The sequence below is a fragment of the Microtus ochrogaster genome, chromosome 8 (genome assembly GCF_000317375.1).
Source record: "Microtus ochrogaster isolate Prairie Vole_2 chromosome 8, MicOch1.0, whole genome shotgun sequence".
Taxonomy (NCBI): domain Eukaryota; kingdom Metazoa; phylum Chordata; class Mammalia; order Rodentia; family Cricetidae; genus Microtus; species Microtus ochrogaster.
In genome coordinates, this window is record NC_022015.1 from 39,673,311 (window position 1) to 39,687,783 (window position 14,473).

Sequence of the window (14,473 nt, forward strand, 5' to 3'; positions counted from 1 at the left end):
ACTCATACACATACATACACACACATACACCACACTCATACACATACATACACACACATACACCACACTCATACACATACATACACACATATACACCACACTCATACACATACATACACACACATATACACCCACTCATACACAAACATACACATACATACACATACACCACTCATACACATACACACATACACCACACTCATACACATACATACACAAACACACATACACCACACTCATACACATACATACACACACATACATCACACTCATACACACACATACACACACATACATACACACACATACATACACACACATACACCACACTCATACACATACATACACACACACACACACACACATACACCACACTCATACACACACACATGCACCACACTCATACATATACATACACACCAAAAGTTAATTTAAATGAAAAATAAGAGGTGGGGCTTTTAAAAGCGCTTAGGCTCCTCCTTTGTGGGTGGGATTAAGGCCAGGTGGCAGCGGCTGTGGAAGCAAAGCCATTACTTTGTCTCCTCATAGTCTCCCCATGCTCTTGAGCGTCGTTCTATCAGACTTCCTCACTCTCATGGCCACTGCTCAGTTCTCTTTTAACCCTTCTCTCAGCTTCAGATACAGCTCAGTGCTATAGTACTTGCCTAGTAAGACTCAAGTCTGAAGTTCAATTCTCTAGTCTCGCCCCCCCCAATATTTCTTTCTACTCAGTGTTTTCTTTCTGCTCTCCGGTTAGATCTACCACCCGTCCTTCCTATGTTTATCCCACTGGATCTAGCTTGCTTCAAGGAAACCTACTTAGCTCAGATCACCTCTTGGTGACATGTTCATCAAGCCAACAGGCCAGACCTGGGTAGCTCGAGCTGGGGAGTTAGTGCCATGGGTGCCAAGGGAGGCAGCAGTATCAGGAGTGACTCGGGCAGGCAGAGTCTACCGGATAACAAAATCCGAATGTTCAAGTGTCTAATCCAAAATGTTGTGCTATATGTGGTTAACCTCCACACATCTTCTGGTAGAGTACATTTTAAATCACATTGAGATTTCTTACAAACTTTAAAGATTTGTGTGTACATGTTTGGTGTGTGCAGAGAAAGATAGGATGCCATTTGCAGCAAAAATCTTCAGTTATAAAGACGGTACAGTGAGTTCCCAGAAGCTCTCAGCACGGCTTTCTCTCCTCGCCAGCTTCATAACCGGCCCATTGCTATAACTAGATTCCAGTCTTACCTAGGTCTCACTAGCATTGCCAACAATACCCCTTCCTACCCTAGGACCCACCAAAGACATTGTTTTCCATCTAGTGGCTTCTATCCTAATTTATTTTTGGTGCTGAAGGAATGAAACCCAGGGTCTCACATATATTAAGCACATACGCTACCTCCAGTCCGTAATTTAATTTTAACTTTACAAGCACGTGCTTCAGCTGGGTATAGTGATACACACCTATAATCTCAGCATTTGGGAGGCAGAAGCAGAAGGATGACACAAGTTCAAGGCTAGCCTGGTCCGCATAGTGAGTTCAAGGCTAGCCTGGTCCACACAGTGAGTTCTAGGCCACTCAGGGATATACACCTATGACCCTGACCCAAAAAATTAAAAAAGAAAAAAAAATGAAAACAAAAACTAAAATCGACAAATAGGGCAGGTGGAATAGCTCAGCAGATAAACACAATTGTCACACAAGCCTGATGACCTTAGTTTGGTCCCCAAAAATCTAGATAAAAGCACAAGAGAATCAACTTCACAAATCATCTCTGCCCTCCATACACACACTGTAGCTCATGCACAACTCCTCAATATCACACACAATTTTTTGTTTGTTTTTGTTTTTCAAAACAGGTCTCACTGTGTAGCCTTGGATGTCCTGGAACAACTCATTCTGTAGACCACGCTGGCTTTGAACTCACAGAGATCTGCCTGTCTCTGCCTCCCACATACACACAAAATTTTAAAGACAAAATCACCCCAAACTCCCATGCTTTATGAAAAGATTCTTTAGATCCTTCCTGGAAACAGATGGGTATACAGAGATACTCTGATCCTAATTCAACAACTCATACTCTACAATCTGTGAAATGTAAGTTGCTGAAAATATTCAATATGTTCCTATTCTTGTAGAAAGTACCATACCATAAAGATGGGTTTCTCGGGGGCTGGAGAGATGGGTCAGTAGTTAAGAGCACTGGCTGCTCTTCCAGAGGACCTGGGTTCAATTCCCAGAACCCACATGCTGGCTCACAACTGTTGTAGAATATTATTTGAAGACGTGTTACATTTGTTTATGCTGTGGAACATTTGTTTAATGATACAAAGATGTGTTACATTCTTTAACTCCGTGAAGCCGTGATTCTTTGCCTAAAACACCTGACGGCCTAATAAAGAGCTGAGTGGTCAACAGCAAGGCAGGAGAAAGAATAGATGGGGCTGCCAGGCAGATAAAATAAATAGGAGGAATCTGGGAAGGGAGATCTAGGAGCAAAAGAAGAAGGAAGACTCCAGGGGTCAGTCACCCAGCTACACAGCAAGCCATGGGGTACAGAAATGTGCATAGGATAAAGAGAAAAGCAAAAGGCAGATGGGATAATTTAAGAAAAGCTGGCTAGTTGGGTGGTGGTGTCGCACACCTTTAGTCCCAGCACTCGGGAGGCAGAGACAGGCCAATCTCTTGAGTTCAAGGACAGCCTAGTCTAAAAAGCAAGTTAACGGATAGGCTCCAAAGCTACAGAGAAACCCTGTCTCAAAAAAAGAAGAAGAAAAAAAGAAAAGAAGGCTAAAAATAAGACAAGCTAAGGCCAGGCATTTATAAGAATAAGCCTCTGTGTATTTATCTGGGAACTGGGTGGCAGGCCCCCAAAAGAGTCAAAGAGTAAAAATAACCAACTGCAGCCGAGAGGCGGTGGCGCACGCCTTTAATCCCAGCACTCCAGGAGGCAGAGGCAGACGCATCTATGTAAGTTCAAGACCAGCCTGGTCTACAGAGCGAATTCCAGGACAAGCCTCAAAGTTACACAGAGAAACCCTGTCTCGAAAAACCAAACAAACAAACAAAAAACCCAACCGCACACAACTGTTTATAACTCCAGTTCCAGGGGAATCAATGCCCGCTTCTGGCCTCTGCGAGCATCTGGCCTTCCCTTCCCAATCTTGCTCGCCATCACACCCAGCAGTGTTATCACCACACAGCTCTGCCATGATCTGAAGACATCCTGTTGCGTTCATCTCTGCATTCTCACAACCATGAGAAACTGCTCATGGCTCATTCTCAGTCATGAGAAAGACTTGCTGGATGAAGGGACCGGCCAGGAGGTTAAGAGGAATTGACAGAATGGGAGGGAGGGATGGAGAAGAGGCTGGAGGTGGCCAAGGTGAGACTTTCACTTACCTGGAGTCTCCGTAGGAACCGCTCCAAGGCAGGTTTGCCCACTGACCGGATCTTGCTGCGGTCCAGGTGGACACGGGCATCTGGGCGCCCATCAGAGCCTGTGGTGGGAGTGACGGTAACAAGTCCTTCGCCAGCCTCCAGCAAAACCCTCAGGATCACGAACCGGGCCTGCATGTGGGCCTGCCAAGGCCGAGGGAAAGAGGTCACGTGTAGCCTGTCTGGAGCTGGATGCAAAGCTTGTTAACGTGTTCAATAAAGCTGTCATTCGTCACTGTCCATGTAGTCCCTCTTTACCTTTCTGCCCACTCCTCTCCCCTCAACCTCTTCCTTTCTTCCCCCAGCCAGTTCACTGGGGCAGGCTGCGAGAGCAGAGCCTGGTGCCCTATGACCCCTCACCACCTGCCACAGCTCTTAATGCTCCAGACAGCAGTCAGTCCTGGGGTCCCCTCACTACAAAGACACTGAGGACTCTCTCTTTCCCAGTCTTTGTTTTTGTTTTGTTCAAGACAGGGTTTCTCTGTGTAGCTTTGGCTGTGCTCCATCTGCAGACCAGGCTCGCCTCGAACTCACTGAGATCCACCTGCCTCTGCTTCCCAAGTGCTGGGATTAAAGGCGTGCACCATCACTGGCTGGTTCTTTCTCAATCTTTTTTTGTGCTCAACAATGGAACCAAGTAGACACCGTTATCCTCACTTCTACACATGACAAGACATTGAGGCCCAGAGAGGTAAAGTGACTGGTTCAAAGTCACACAGCTGCTAAAGGAACAGTAAGGAGTCAGACCTCAGTCCAGACTCCAAACATATTTTCTTTTATGTGTGTATGTATGTGCACACACATAATTTTCTTTGTATTTTTCTCTTTTTAAACAACTTGCTTCATTTTGCTTTTATATGTATGGGTGTTTTGCTTACATGTATGTGTACTACATGTGTGCAGTATCTGTGGAGTCCAGGAAATGCTGGATTCCTTGGAGTTACAGACAATTCTTATTTGCCATGTGGGTGCTGGGAATTGAACCCGGGTCCTCTGGAAGAGCAGCCAGTGCCCTTAACCACTGAGCCATCTCTCCAGCCCTCTTTTCCCTGTTGTGATGGGGTCTTGCTATGCTGCCCAGGCGTCTCAGGAACTTCTGGGTTCAGGTAAACCTCCTGTCTGATTCCCCTAGTAGCTGCACGGTTTACGGTGTATACCTTGGATGATATGCACTACCTCCGCAAACCGTTTTTACTTCATTTTGTTAAAAAAAAAATAAAAAGGGCCCGCAATCTGGCTTGATGCCAAGCAAGCCTGAGAACTCAAGTTTGACTCCCGGGACTCACACACTGGAAGGAGAGAACTATCTCTACACACAAATAATAAATTTAAAAAAAATGAAATCACTGTTGATTACCATAGTTTCAAACTATATGTTGATCAGGTGTGGTGGCAAAGGGAGGTGGCTCTCTGAGTTCAAGGCCAGTCTGCTCTACAGAGAGACTTTCAGGACAGCCAGGGTTACACAGAGTAACCCTGTCTTAAAAAACACAAAACAAAAAACAACAACAAAACCATTTGTTGTAACTGAGTAGCCGAGTCCAGTGCTAAGAAGGAAGATTGCAAGAATTTGGATCCTGACTCTTTTTCTGGCAGAAGTGAAGCGGCTTGCCCCACCAAGAGTTGAGTCTGGGGTACAGTTCCTCTGCATTTGTCCCATCCCTGCACCCAGAATCCTGACTGTGGCTCCCTCTCTATCCTGAAGGTGGCTCCTCGCCACTCCCACCTGTCGCCAGTTGGCCGCCTCTGGAGTGTAGAACTCCAAAGCCAACAGCCCAGCCCGAACCATGTTGAGCCAGTTCACGTAGATCACGTCTTCTGCATCAGCTCCCTCAAAGCCAAAGATCCTGGTGGATGGGGGGGACAGGGATGATCCGATTAGCTCTATGCTCCAACACCTGAAGAGCTGTCCAGTCTGGGGACTCGGCCACCACCCCTCCAGCCCACTGTTCCTACTCCAGCACTTGGGGGTTGAGGCAGAGGTAGAGGCCCACACTCTCGGCCCGGCACTCTTCGTAGCTGGAGGCAATGGTGCTGAATTTGCTATCCCATGTCTCTCCACTTCGGTACCAGCTCTGAATCTAGAAGGAGGACCCAGGACCCAGGAGTCAGGCCCCGCCTGTGTCCCCCCTCCCAACAGCCTGGCTTCATAGATGATCTCCTCACCTGCTCCCCAGTCTCTGGGTTGGTCACTGTATCCTGGTCAAAGTTGAATGCACCTTTCTCATCCTGTAGAAGAAGGGTCATGAATGTGGGGTGGGCTAGGGGACGGTGTCCCTGGGCAGAATCTAAGTGGCTCAGAAAGATAAGGAAAGGAACAGTCAGGCAGAACCACAAGTACATTGTTACCCTAATGCCTGTGACCCTCAGCTCTGTGGTGCCAACAACCTCCTCAGGTCCTTCAGCACTAGAGGAACCACCTACTGACTTCACTGCACAGAGAGGGAAACAATTGTCTGTGAACCCAGACTCTTCAGACCTGTGTAGGAGACACCCCGATGGGTAGGCCAAAGAACCTGTCTGCTTCTCCCCATGTGTGATGGCCCCATGCTGCCAGCATGACCACCCCCCACACACACACACACCATATGCCAAGCGTTTCTCATATATCACACACTTAATCCTCACAGTTGCCTCCTGGGGAAGGCTTTGTCATCACAGGTGGGAAACAGGCTCAGAGTCCAAGAGTCCCCAAATGGAATGGGACAGCAGAACCTCTCTGCCTCCAAATACTCGTCCACGTTTGCTAAAACCCTACTGTGCCAGGCCATGCTTCACCTTCTCTTTTCCTTCACATTAGTTCATGTGATGGTGTCAGAAACCCCATTGTACAGGTGGGTCCACTGAGGCCCAACCAGAAGAAAAGTAAGAACATGGCCCGAGTAAGGACTGGATGGGACGCCATGCTTGGCTGCTGCCCCTTCAGTGGCTTTCTAAGACCTCTTGACTTACCAGGTCCAGCGCCAGCCCTCCCTCATCTAAGGACGCAGCCCCACCAATGGGAACAGGCCCAACCCAGAACCCTGACCTCACTGTGGTCCGTACCCTCCTCTGCTTGTTTAGCTATGTGGCTCCATACTGGGAACCCACGAGTTTCCTTAGCCTGCTGGAGAGACTATCAGCCTTTCTGTGTTCCTCAAGAGCAAGCCAGGGCTCCAGGCACTGTGGCCAACGGGGAAAGAGAAGCGCTCTGGGGAGACAGCTCCTTACGTAGGAAACACTTGGTTTGACCCTGCCCCCCAATAGCGCCAGGATCCCAGATGACTGAATGGGTAGAGACAGCTCAGCTGGTGGCTGTTGACCTAGCCTACTGGCCTAGGCTGGGGAAGCTCCCCTTGAAGGTGTGACTCAGGGGCCCCTAGACAGAGACCAGGAAGGGCCGGGCTCTGCTGCCATGCAAAGTTGTCTTGCTCTGCACCACGAGCCTGGACTTTCCCAGATACTGAAGGGAGCCACGTTGTCCCAGAAATGAACTCATGGTGGGTCAGGTCAAGAGGCCCCTGCTGGCCCTGCTTACCTGCACAAAGAGCTTGCCGCTGCCATGGCCCAACAGCTCGTGCAACCCCACCTGCACATCAAAGGATGGCCCCTTCCAGCGGATATACAGGTCCTGTCGAGACAAGGACCCACGGATCACCATTTCCCCGTGGGCTCATGGCACAGCAGGCCTCTCAGCACGGTTGAGGCCCATGTGGGGAATGTGCTTTCTGGAAGCCATGCTTAATCCATCCATACACGTGGAGCAGCCCATCGCAACCTCACAAGGACCCAGGAGGAGGGACTGTCTCCACGGTGTGAAGGAATGGAAGCTCCTCTGTGACAAACCGTCACGTGGCAGGCAAGTGGCTAGGCCAGGACCAAAGCTGGACTCTGACCTTACCACAGTGTTGGTCCATTTGCCTTCCCAGACTCAATACAGCCAGGTACAGTCTGGCCCGAAGCCTCAGGCAGCCAGTGCCTACCTTGTCCTCTTCTTCCAAGAACGTGAGTTTCTCCCGCTTCGTGGCATAGGCCACAGCCAACACATTCCCAAGAGACACATTCTTAAAGCCTTCTGTCTGTCTCAGGTCGTCATCTAGAAGAAGAGAGGGAAGAGCAGAGGTCAAGGGGAGCTGACAGAAGGGGGAGGGGCAAAGGGGAGGAATATATGGGGACTTCCTTGAATTGGGAGGACATGAAGGGAGCTCACAGTTGGGGATGTTGATGCCAGCAGGGATACCAGAGCCAGCAAAGGTGAGGACATCCAGGGAGGTGAAGTCGGGGGTGAGGAACTTGTCCTTTTCAAAAGCAGGCGGCCAGGGTAGCTCCTTCAGCAGCTGCTCAGCACTTGCCACCAGCCGCTCGAACTTGGCACTCATGGCTTTGTTCACCATGGCTACGAAACCTGTTGGGAGGTAGGGCTGCAGTTTGGCAGCGTCCTGGGATCCCACTGCACCCTACCCAGTTTCTCAGCCATCACGTGTATAATGCACACTGCTGTGTGCAGCAGTGCTATGCTGGCTGCTGGCAACCACAAGGTCCCAGGTCCCAGGCAGGAAAGCTGCTGGCATGAGTGAGAATTCCTTCATGTTCCTATGACCTCAGGTCTGAGCCTCCTATATACTGCTGGGACTTTCCTCTCTCCTGCCAGGCTAATCCCTTGCTTTAACAATTCATTGTTCAGCCTCTCTATACAGAACGGGGAGAAAGAGAGTAGGCAAAGACCAGTCTGAATCCTCCAGCAATGATCTGCCTGTGGGAAGGGGACGGAGGCAGTCTGCCATCAGCTGGGGACGATGGCGCCATCAGCCTCGCAGAAGAGGCACATCCACTCTTAACTGTTGGGCACATCAGTAGACACAATGCTTGATGCTCAGATCTGATCACTTGACACCCACAGATCAGATGGGCAAATCCAGCATAAGAAATCATGTCTATCTGTCTACCTAGAGCCTTGCCAGGTCAGGCAGAAAAGGTAAAAGCCTCACATGATGGCTCAGTGAGACAATACAGGCTAACTTTGTACTACACAATGCTAGGACATTGCAAGTAACTGGCCCAGGGCTGCTGTTTACTTCTAGGAGGGAAGGACAGAACCCTAGAGGGAGTTCCACCCAACACCCTCGTTCCATGAGTTACCTTCAAATTCTCCTCGGGAGCCAAAGGGGTCACGGTAGCTCTCAATGAAGCCAATGTAACTACAGGAGAGAAGGGGGAGATGAAGGAGATCTGGCAGAAGCCATGAAGGGGGAGCAAAGGCTGGCACCTCACCTCTCTACAATGGGGCCTTTGTCCTGGATCCAGAAGCGGGAGCCCCTCTTATGGGCCTCGATAGAGCCCTGGGTGAAGCTCTCCACGTACTGGGCCAGCATCTGCTCCTGGTGGCTGTTGGCCGCATATGTCTAGGGGTAAAAAGAGCTCTGGTCGGCCTTGGACCATCCACCTTTGCTGCCCAGAGGGGTTGGAAGTAGCCCCCTCAGGCCCCAGCTAGACCTACCTTGGCTTTCTCCAAGTGTTCTACCACCTTCTGGAGGATGGGGGCATAGTCCCCCCGGGTGACCCGGAAATGGCTCCCCTGGAACTCACAGCTCTTCAGCTTGGAAGTCAATTCAGAGTCAAGAGCAGGGTCTATGGAATGAGGAAACACTCAGGGAAAAGCCAGTATAGCATACCCCAGCAGGCTTTTCACTCTGGCCCACTAAGAACTTCAAAGTCTCCCCACCGCCAACAGAAATAAGGATCAATTCTCTTCTTCAAACACGCGTATGTTGGGGCTAGGGACGCGGCTCAACTGATAGGGTGCTTGTGTGGCACACAGAAAGCCCCAGGTTTGATACCTGGCACTGCATAACCTAGGCAAGAAGCACATCTGTAGTCCTGGTGTTTGGGAGGTGGAGACAGGAGCATCGCATTGAGTTTAGACCAGCCTGAGCTAGAGTGGGGCTTGGTATCAAAAGGCACAGGGGCCGGAGTACCTGGCTCAGGTACGGTTCCAACCATCGAGCCTGGTGACCTGAGCTTAATCCCTAGGTCCTCCACATGGTGAGAGGACAGGATCAACCTTTGTGGATCACCTCTGACTTCTTTTTTTTTAAAGAGTTATTTATTATGTATACAACTTTCTGCCTCCATTTATACCCACACGCCAGAGGAGGGCGCCAGATCTCTTTACAGATGGTTTGGAGCCACCATGTGGTTGCTGGGAATTGAACTCAGGACCTCTGGAAGAGCAGACAGTGCTCTTAAACACTGAGCCATCTCTCCAGCTCCTGCCCTCTGACTTCTATCCCAGGACATGTGTACACACATTAAGTGTGAAAAAGACAAGAGAAACAAAGCTGCAAAACAGCCGAGTATGGTACTGCATACCTGCAACACCATCAGTTGGGAAGTAGACACGGGGAGAGTTCAAGGTCATCTCAGGTACACAGTGAGTCTAGAGTACCCTAAAGACTACAGAAGACCCTACCTCAAAAAACAAAACCCCTCAAAAACCCCAATACTCCCTACAAACACACCCCAAGAGTTATGCTGAGCACAGCAGTGCACAGCTGTAATCCCATCGGGCTAGCCTCCACTACAAAGTTAGACTCTGTCCTAGAAAAATAATAACAGGACTAGAGATGGCTCAGGGGTTAAGAGTCTATATTGCTCTTGCAGGACAGTGATGGTGCATGACTTTGATCTCAGCATTGGGGAGGCAGGGGCAGGCAGATCTGAGTTCAAGGCCAGCCTGGTCTACAGAGCAAGTTCTAGGATAGGCAGAGCTACACAGAGAAACCCTGTCTTGAAAAACAAAACAAACCAACCAAACAAGAGTGTATATATTGCTCTTGCGGAAGGCCCAGGTTCAGTTCCAGCATCCACATCAGCGTCTCACAATCACCTGTAACTCCAGTTCCACAGGATCTGACACCACCCTCTCCTGGCCTCCTCAAGCACAGAAACTCACACAGGCGCACACACACTATAGACACAAAAAGAAATATTCAAAAAGAAAAAAAAAGAAGAAACCCTTGAAGAAAATAAAAGGCTAGTTTTTCAGTACTTGGAATAGAATCCAGGGCCTGGAGCATGCTAGGCCAGGGCTCTACCCACAATCCACATTCCTAGCCCCAAAGCCACCCTTGGTCACTGTCCTGCCCTACAACCTGTGCCATCCACCTCCAGCCGCAGGATGAGGAGGGGCCGCCTGGGTAAAGATGGGCTGGGCTAGAGCTGTTCTGAGCAGGAAGTAGGCAACACACTGTTTGAAGATGTAGTGACGGGATGCAGGAATCAGAAGCTGGAGAATGTGGCTAAAGCAGATGCTGGACGCTGGGGATGTGGATGGGTAAAAAACAGCTACGAAGGGCTGCACAGAGGCCTAAATATACTCGCTTTCCTTGCTTTGTAACAGGTCCCCGCTGCTGCCACTCCCTGTCTGAGTGACTGAGAAGATGCTGATCTTACTCTGGGGTGGGCTTGAGATCAGGTAGAGCCAATCAGAGCCCTGTCCCTTGTCCACTTGCAAGGACTGGTTCACATTAATATAGGACTTCAGAAAGATAGAGAGCCACTTTTCGGCTATATGAAGAAACAACTGGGACCAAAGGACTCTGTGCTGGAGGAGCTGGGCTGCTGCCCCAGATGGCTGACAGCAGACATTAGAGCCCGAGCGCACCTGTGTTCAGTACTGAAGCCAGTCGCACCTCATAGTGGGACTTTCCTTCCTGGTCGACCACCTTGAAGAGCCGTGTGTTGTATGCACTGAGGTTCTGGAAAAAACCAGAGGAGGGTTTGAGGAATAGTGAGATCAGGGAGACTGGAGGGAACGGAGGAGCGGCCATTCCATGGACAACAGTGAGGCAAAGTAGGGGCTTCTCTGAGGGATCTTCCCAAGCCTACAAGAGAAGGCAGGCAGGCCGGCCGGCCAGGGAAGAGCGTCATGCTAAGCTTCACACAGTAAAAGCTAACTTAAAAAGAATACTGAGCAGTGCACGCCTTTAATCCCAGCATTCAGAAGGCAGAGGCAGGCAGATGGCCGTGTTCAAGGCCAGTCTGGTCTGGAGAGTGAGACCTTGCTCGCCTCAAAAAACTAACTAAAATAATATACTGGGACTGAGAGACGGCTCAGCAGTCACAAGTGCTTACTGCACTGCATTGCAGAGGACCCAGGTTTGGTTCCCAGCACCCACATGGTGGCTCATAACCGTCTCTAACTCCAGTCCCAGGATAGCCAAGGGCTCCTGAATAAAGGTGGCACACATTACATACATTCAGGTGTGCAACATGTTCACACACACACACACACACACACACACACACGAAATAAAACAAACAGATTTTTTTTCTCATTAAACACACACACACACACACAGTTCCACACGTGCCACAGTGCTTATATGGAGGTCTCAGAATAATTTCAGGAATTAGTGCTCTCTTTCCACCATCTAGACAGCAGAGGAGCAAACTCATGTCACTGGGCTCACTGGCAAGCACCTTCACTCACTGAGCCATTCACCAGTCCCGGAAGTGATAACTTTCACTAAGCACCAACTCGACTCTGTGAGGCACAGAGTCATCTCAGCTACTTCTTAGCTGTGTGCGATAGAATTGGGAAACATCAACATAGCTGGCAAGGGGCTGAGGGACACAGGCCCCAGGAGCCCCATCTTGGAAGTGTGAGAATGGCCGGGGGTGGATGTATCCTGGTGTGCCTGTAACATCTTTGTCTTCCTGACTGGCGTAGGCTTACCTCACACACAAAGGTTCCTTCAGTCTTTTACACCTCAAGGACCCCAGAACAGGTGCCCCTGGCGAAGGGGCAGGGACAAGGGGCCCCATCAAACTAGTGTCCCAAATTGCCAATTCCCAAACCTGAGAGTCCAGAAAGTCCTGGGCCAGCTTAGCATCTTCCATGGTACAATTCCCAGAGAAATAGGTGGTGACTCCCTGTGGGAGAAGAGATGGTGGGAAAAAAGGGTGAGTGGGCTGACACGTGGGCGGAGTTACTGAGGGCGCAGGTGGGACCCTATATGGCAGCTGATGGCTTCCTTGCTAGGCTCTCTGCATCCCCTCCCAGCACCTCCACCCTGTCCACCGAAGTCCAGGGAAAGAGTTGTAAAATGGATTATCAGCTTGGGACATTTTTTGTTTTTTTCCCTGTGAGACACAGGGTCTCACTATGCAGCCCACGTTGGCCTCACACTCACAACTATCCGGCCTCAGCCTCCTGAGGGCTGGGATTACAGGGTTGTGCCACCATACCTAACTCAGTCTTTCATCTAGCTCTACCCCCACTCATCCTCGCTAGCTGGCCCATCCCTAAGGCTTGTCATACCCTCTTCCCAAGCAGCCCGAGCAATCCCTAGAGACAGGAACCCTGGAGTCCTCACATCACTCCCTCCTAGACTCCTTTCTCCCAGCTCTTTTCTCCTTCCCCCTTCGTGCACCCACATCCTGGCAGGACAGACCTGGAAGAACATTCTGGAAACATCCCATACAGTTCTCTTCCCATTACAGATGATAAGCAAGCCTGTAGTGCCAAGTGGCTTCAGCTAGACAGCAGAGGAGGAGCACCCCGCCTCCCGTCAGCTGCCCTTCTACACATACCAAGCAGCCTCAAGGATGCCCTCTAGTCTACCAGGCTCTTGGATGGTGGGACTCACCTCATCCCCTAGCCCTAGGTGTCGAAGTCTTGGCTCCAGGGAGAACATAAGCTCCCCACAGATCTGCCAGAGTTCCCTAACTTCTGGCTGCTGCTGAGCAGCCTTACTGCCCAGGATCACACGTTCCAACTTTTCCTGCAAGGAAATAGGAAGTCATTGGCCTGGTCACATGCCCTGCAAACCTCCAGGACCTCCTTCTACTTGAACCTAAGACCCCAGAGTATAGTCCAGGGAGCAGCAGCAGCAGCAAACCCTGAGAAGAGCTGAGCCTCAGGTACCACAGACCAGCTCAGTCAGACACTGCATTGAACATCAGCAGACCACTGATACAGGCATTCACATCTGAGGAACACCAGTGCATGGGCTCCACCTACTCCCAGTGATGACCAGCAGGCATCTAACAGTTCCCATTTACACACCTGCCCTTGGCTGACTCTCAGATCAGCAGTCTCAAAGGGTTGTACCTTTCCTTCGTGTGTGTGTCTGTAGCACTTGGGGGTGCTGAGTGACACAACGGTCACAGTGTCCCATTGACAGTGTTATGGCTTGAGTTACCTTTGACTCCAACCAGGGCCCCCTTTTCATTCTCCAACCACGGCCCACCACTGCCACCCGGTCACCCTCCCCAACTCACCTTAGGCAGGTTAGGAACAAACTTGGTGTCACCAAAGGACTTATAGTTGCCCATGTTGGAGTAGACCCCTGCAGCATAGACCAGGAATGCCTGGGGAGAGGAGTCATGGCATAGTGTCAAACACCTGAGAAGCACCGCTCCCTTTGCTTTCAGCCTAAGACCAAAACACCAGGGCACACCAGTATGGAGGAGGCTGGGAAATCTCAGGGCAGGACCCTGATCCTAGGAGGCCCCAGACTGGCCCAAGCTGTTGCTGCAGATCAATTTTCACACCCACCCCACTGTGTTGCCAAACTGGTTTCAGCAGGGACCAGCTACCTCAAACACCTGGTGAGAGCAGAAACCTGCCTCCCACAGCTCCAAGGGTAGGCATGCAAGCTGGCTAGGCAGGTCAGAGAATCACCCTCTCTTGCTATAGGCTGAACTAAAACAGCCAAACTGGCCAACATCACCTAGATGTTCTAGTACCAGAATGGTGAGAGAACACTGAGACATGAAGATCCCATCTCAAGATGGTACCGAACAACTGAATCCAACTGCACCTGAAGCCTCTTCTAGCCCTGGCCCTTGTGAACTAACGATTCTCTTACTTTTTAGTATTTATTTATTTATTTATTTATTTATTTATTTATTTATTTATTTTGAGGCAGGGTTTCTCTGTCTAGCCCTGGCCCTTGAGAACACTGAGACATGAAGATCCCATCTCAAGATGGTACCGAACAACTGAATCCAACTGCACCTGAAGCCTCTTCTAGCCCTGGCCCTTGTGAA

General features: G+C 50.1%; 1 protein-coding gene across 2 annotated transcripts in view; it reads right to left on the minus strand.

The window, feature by feature from the left end:
• Nucleotides 1–14,473, minus strand: part of Dpp3 (dipeptidyl peptidase 3) — a 22,474-nt gene that overhangs the window by 3,955 nt on the left and 4,046 nt on the right. For both annotated transcript variants that reach the window (XM_005351695.3, XM_026781528.1), the window contains exons 3-16: nt 13,703–13,792; nt 13,069–13,203; nt 12,278–12,352; nt 11,082–11,175; nt 8,916–9,046; nt 8,690–8,820; nt 8,558–8,616; nt 7,629–7,823; nt 7,402–7,514; nt 6,957–7,049; nt 5,606–5,668; nt 5,396–5,520; nt 5,166–5,286; nt 3,404–3,583 (exon numbers count right to left, since the gene is read on the minus strand). In XM_005351695.3, the coding sequence (XP_005351752.1) occupies nt 3,404–3,583; nt 5,166–5,286; nt 5,396–5,520; nt 5,606–5,668; nt 6,957–7,049; nt 7,402–7,514; nt 7,629–7,823; nt 8,558–8,616; nt 8,690–8,820; nt 8,916–9,046; nt 11,082–11,175; nt 12,278–12,352; nt 13,069–13,203; nt 13,703–13,792 (1,605 nt within the window). The remainder of the gene's footprint in view (nt 1–3,403; nt 3,584–5,165; nt 5,287–5,395; nt 5,521–5,605; nt 5,669–6,956; nt 7,050–7,401; nt 7,515–7,628; nt 7,824–8,557; nt 8,617–8,689; nt 8,821–8,915; nt 9,047–11,081; nt 11,176–12,277; nt 12,353–13,068; nt 13,204–13,702; nt 13,793–14,473) is intronic.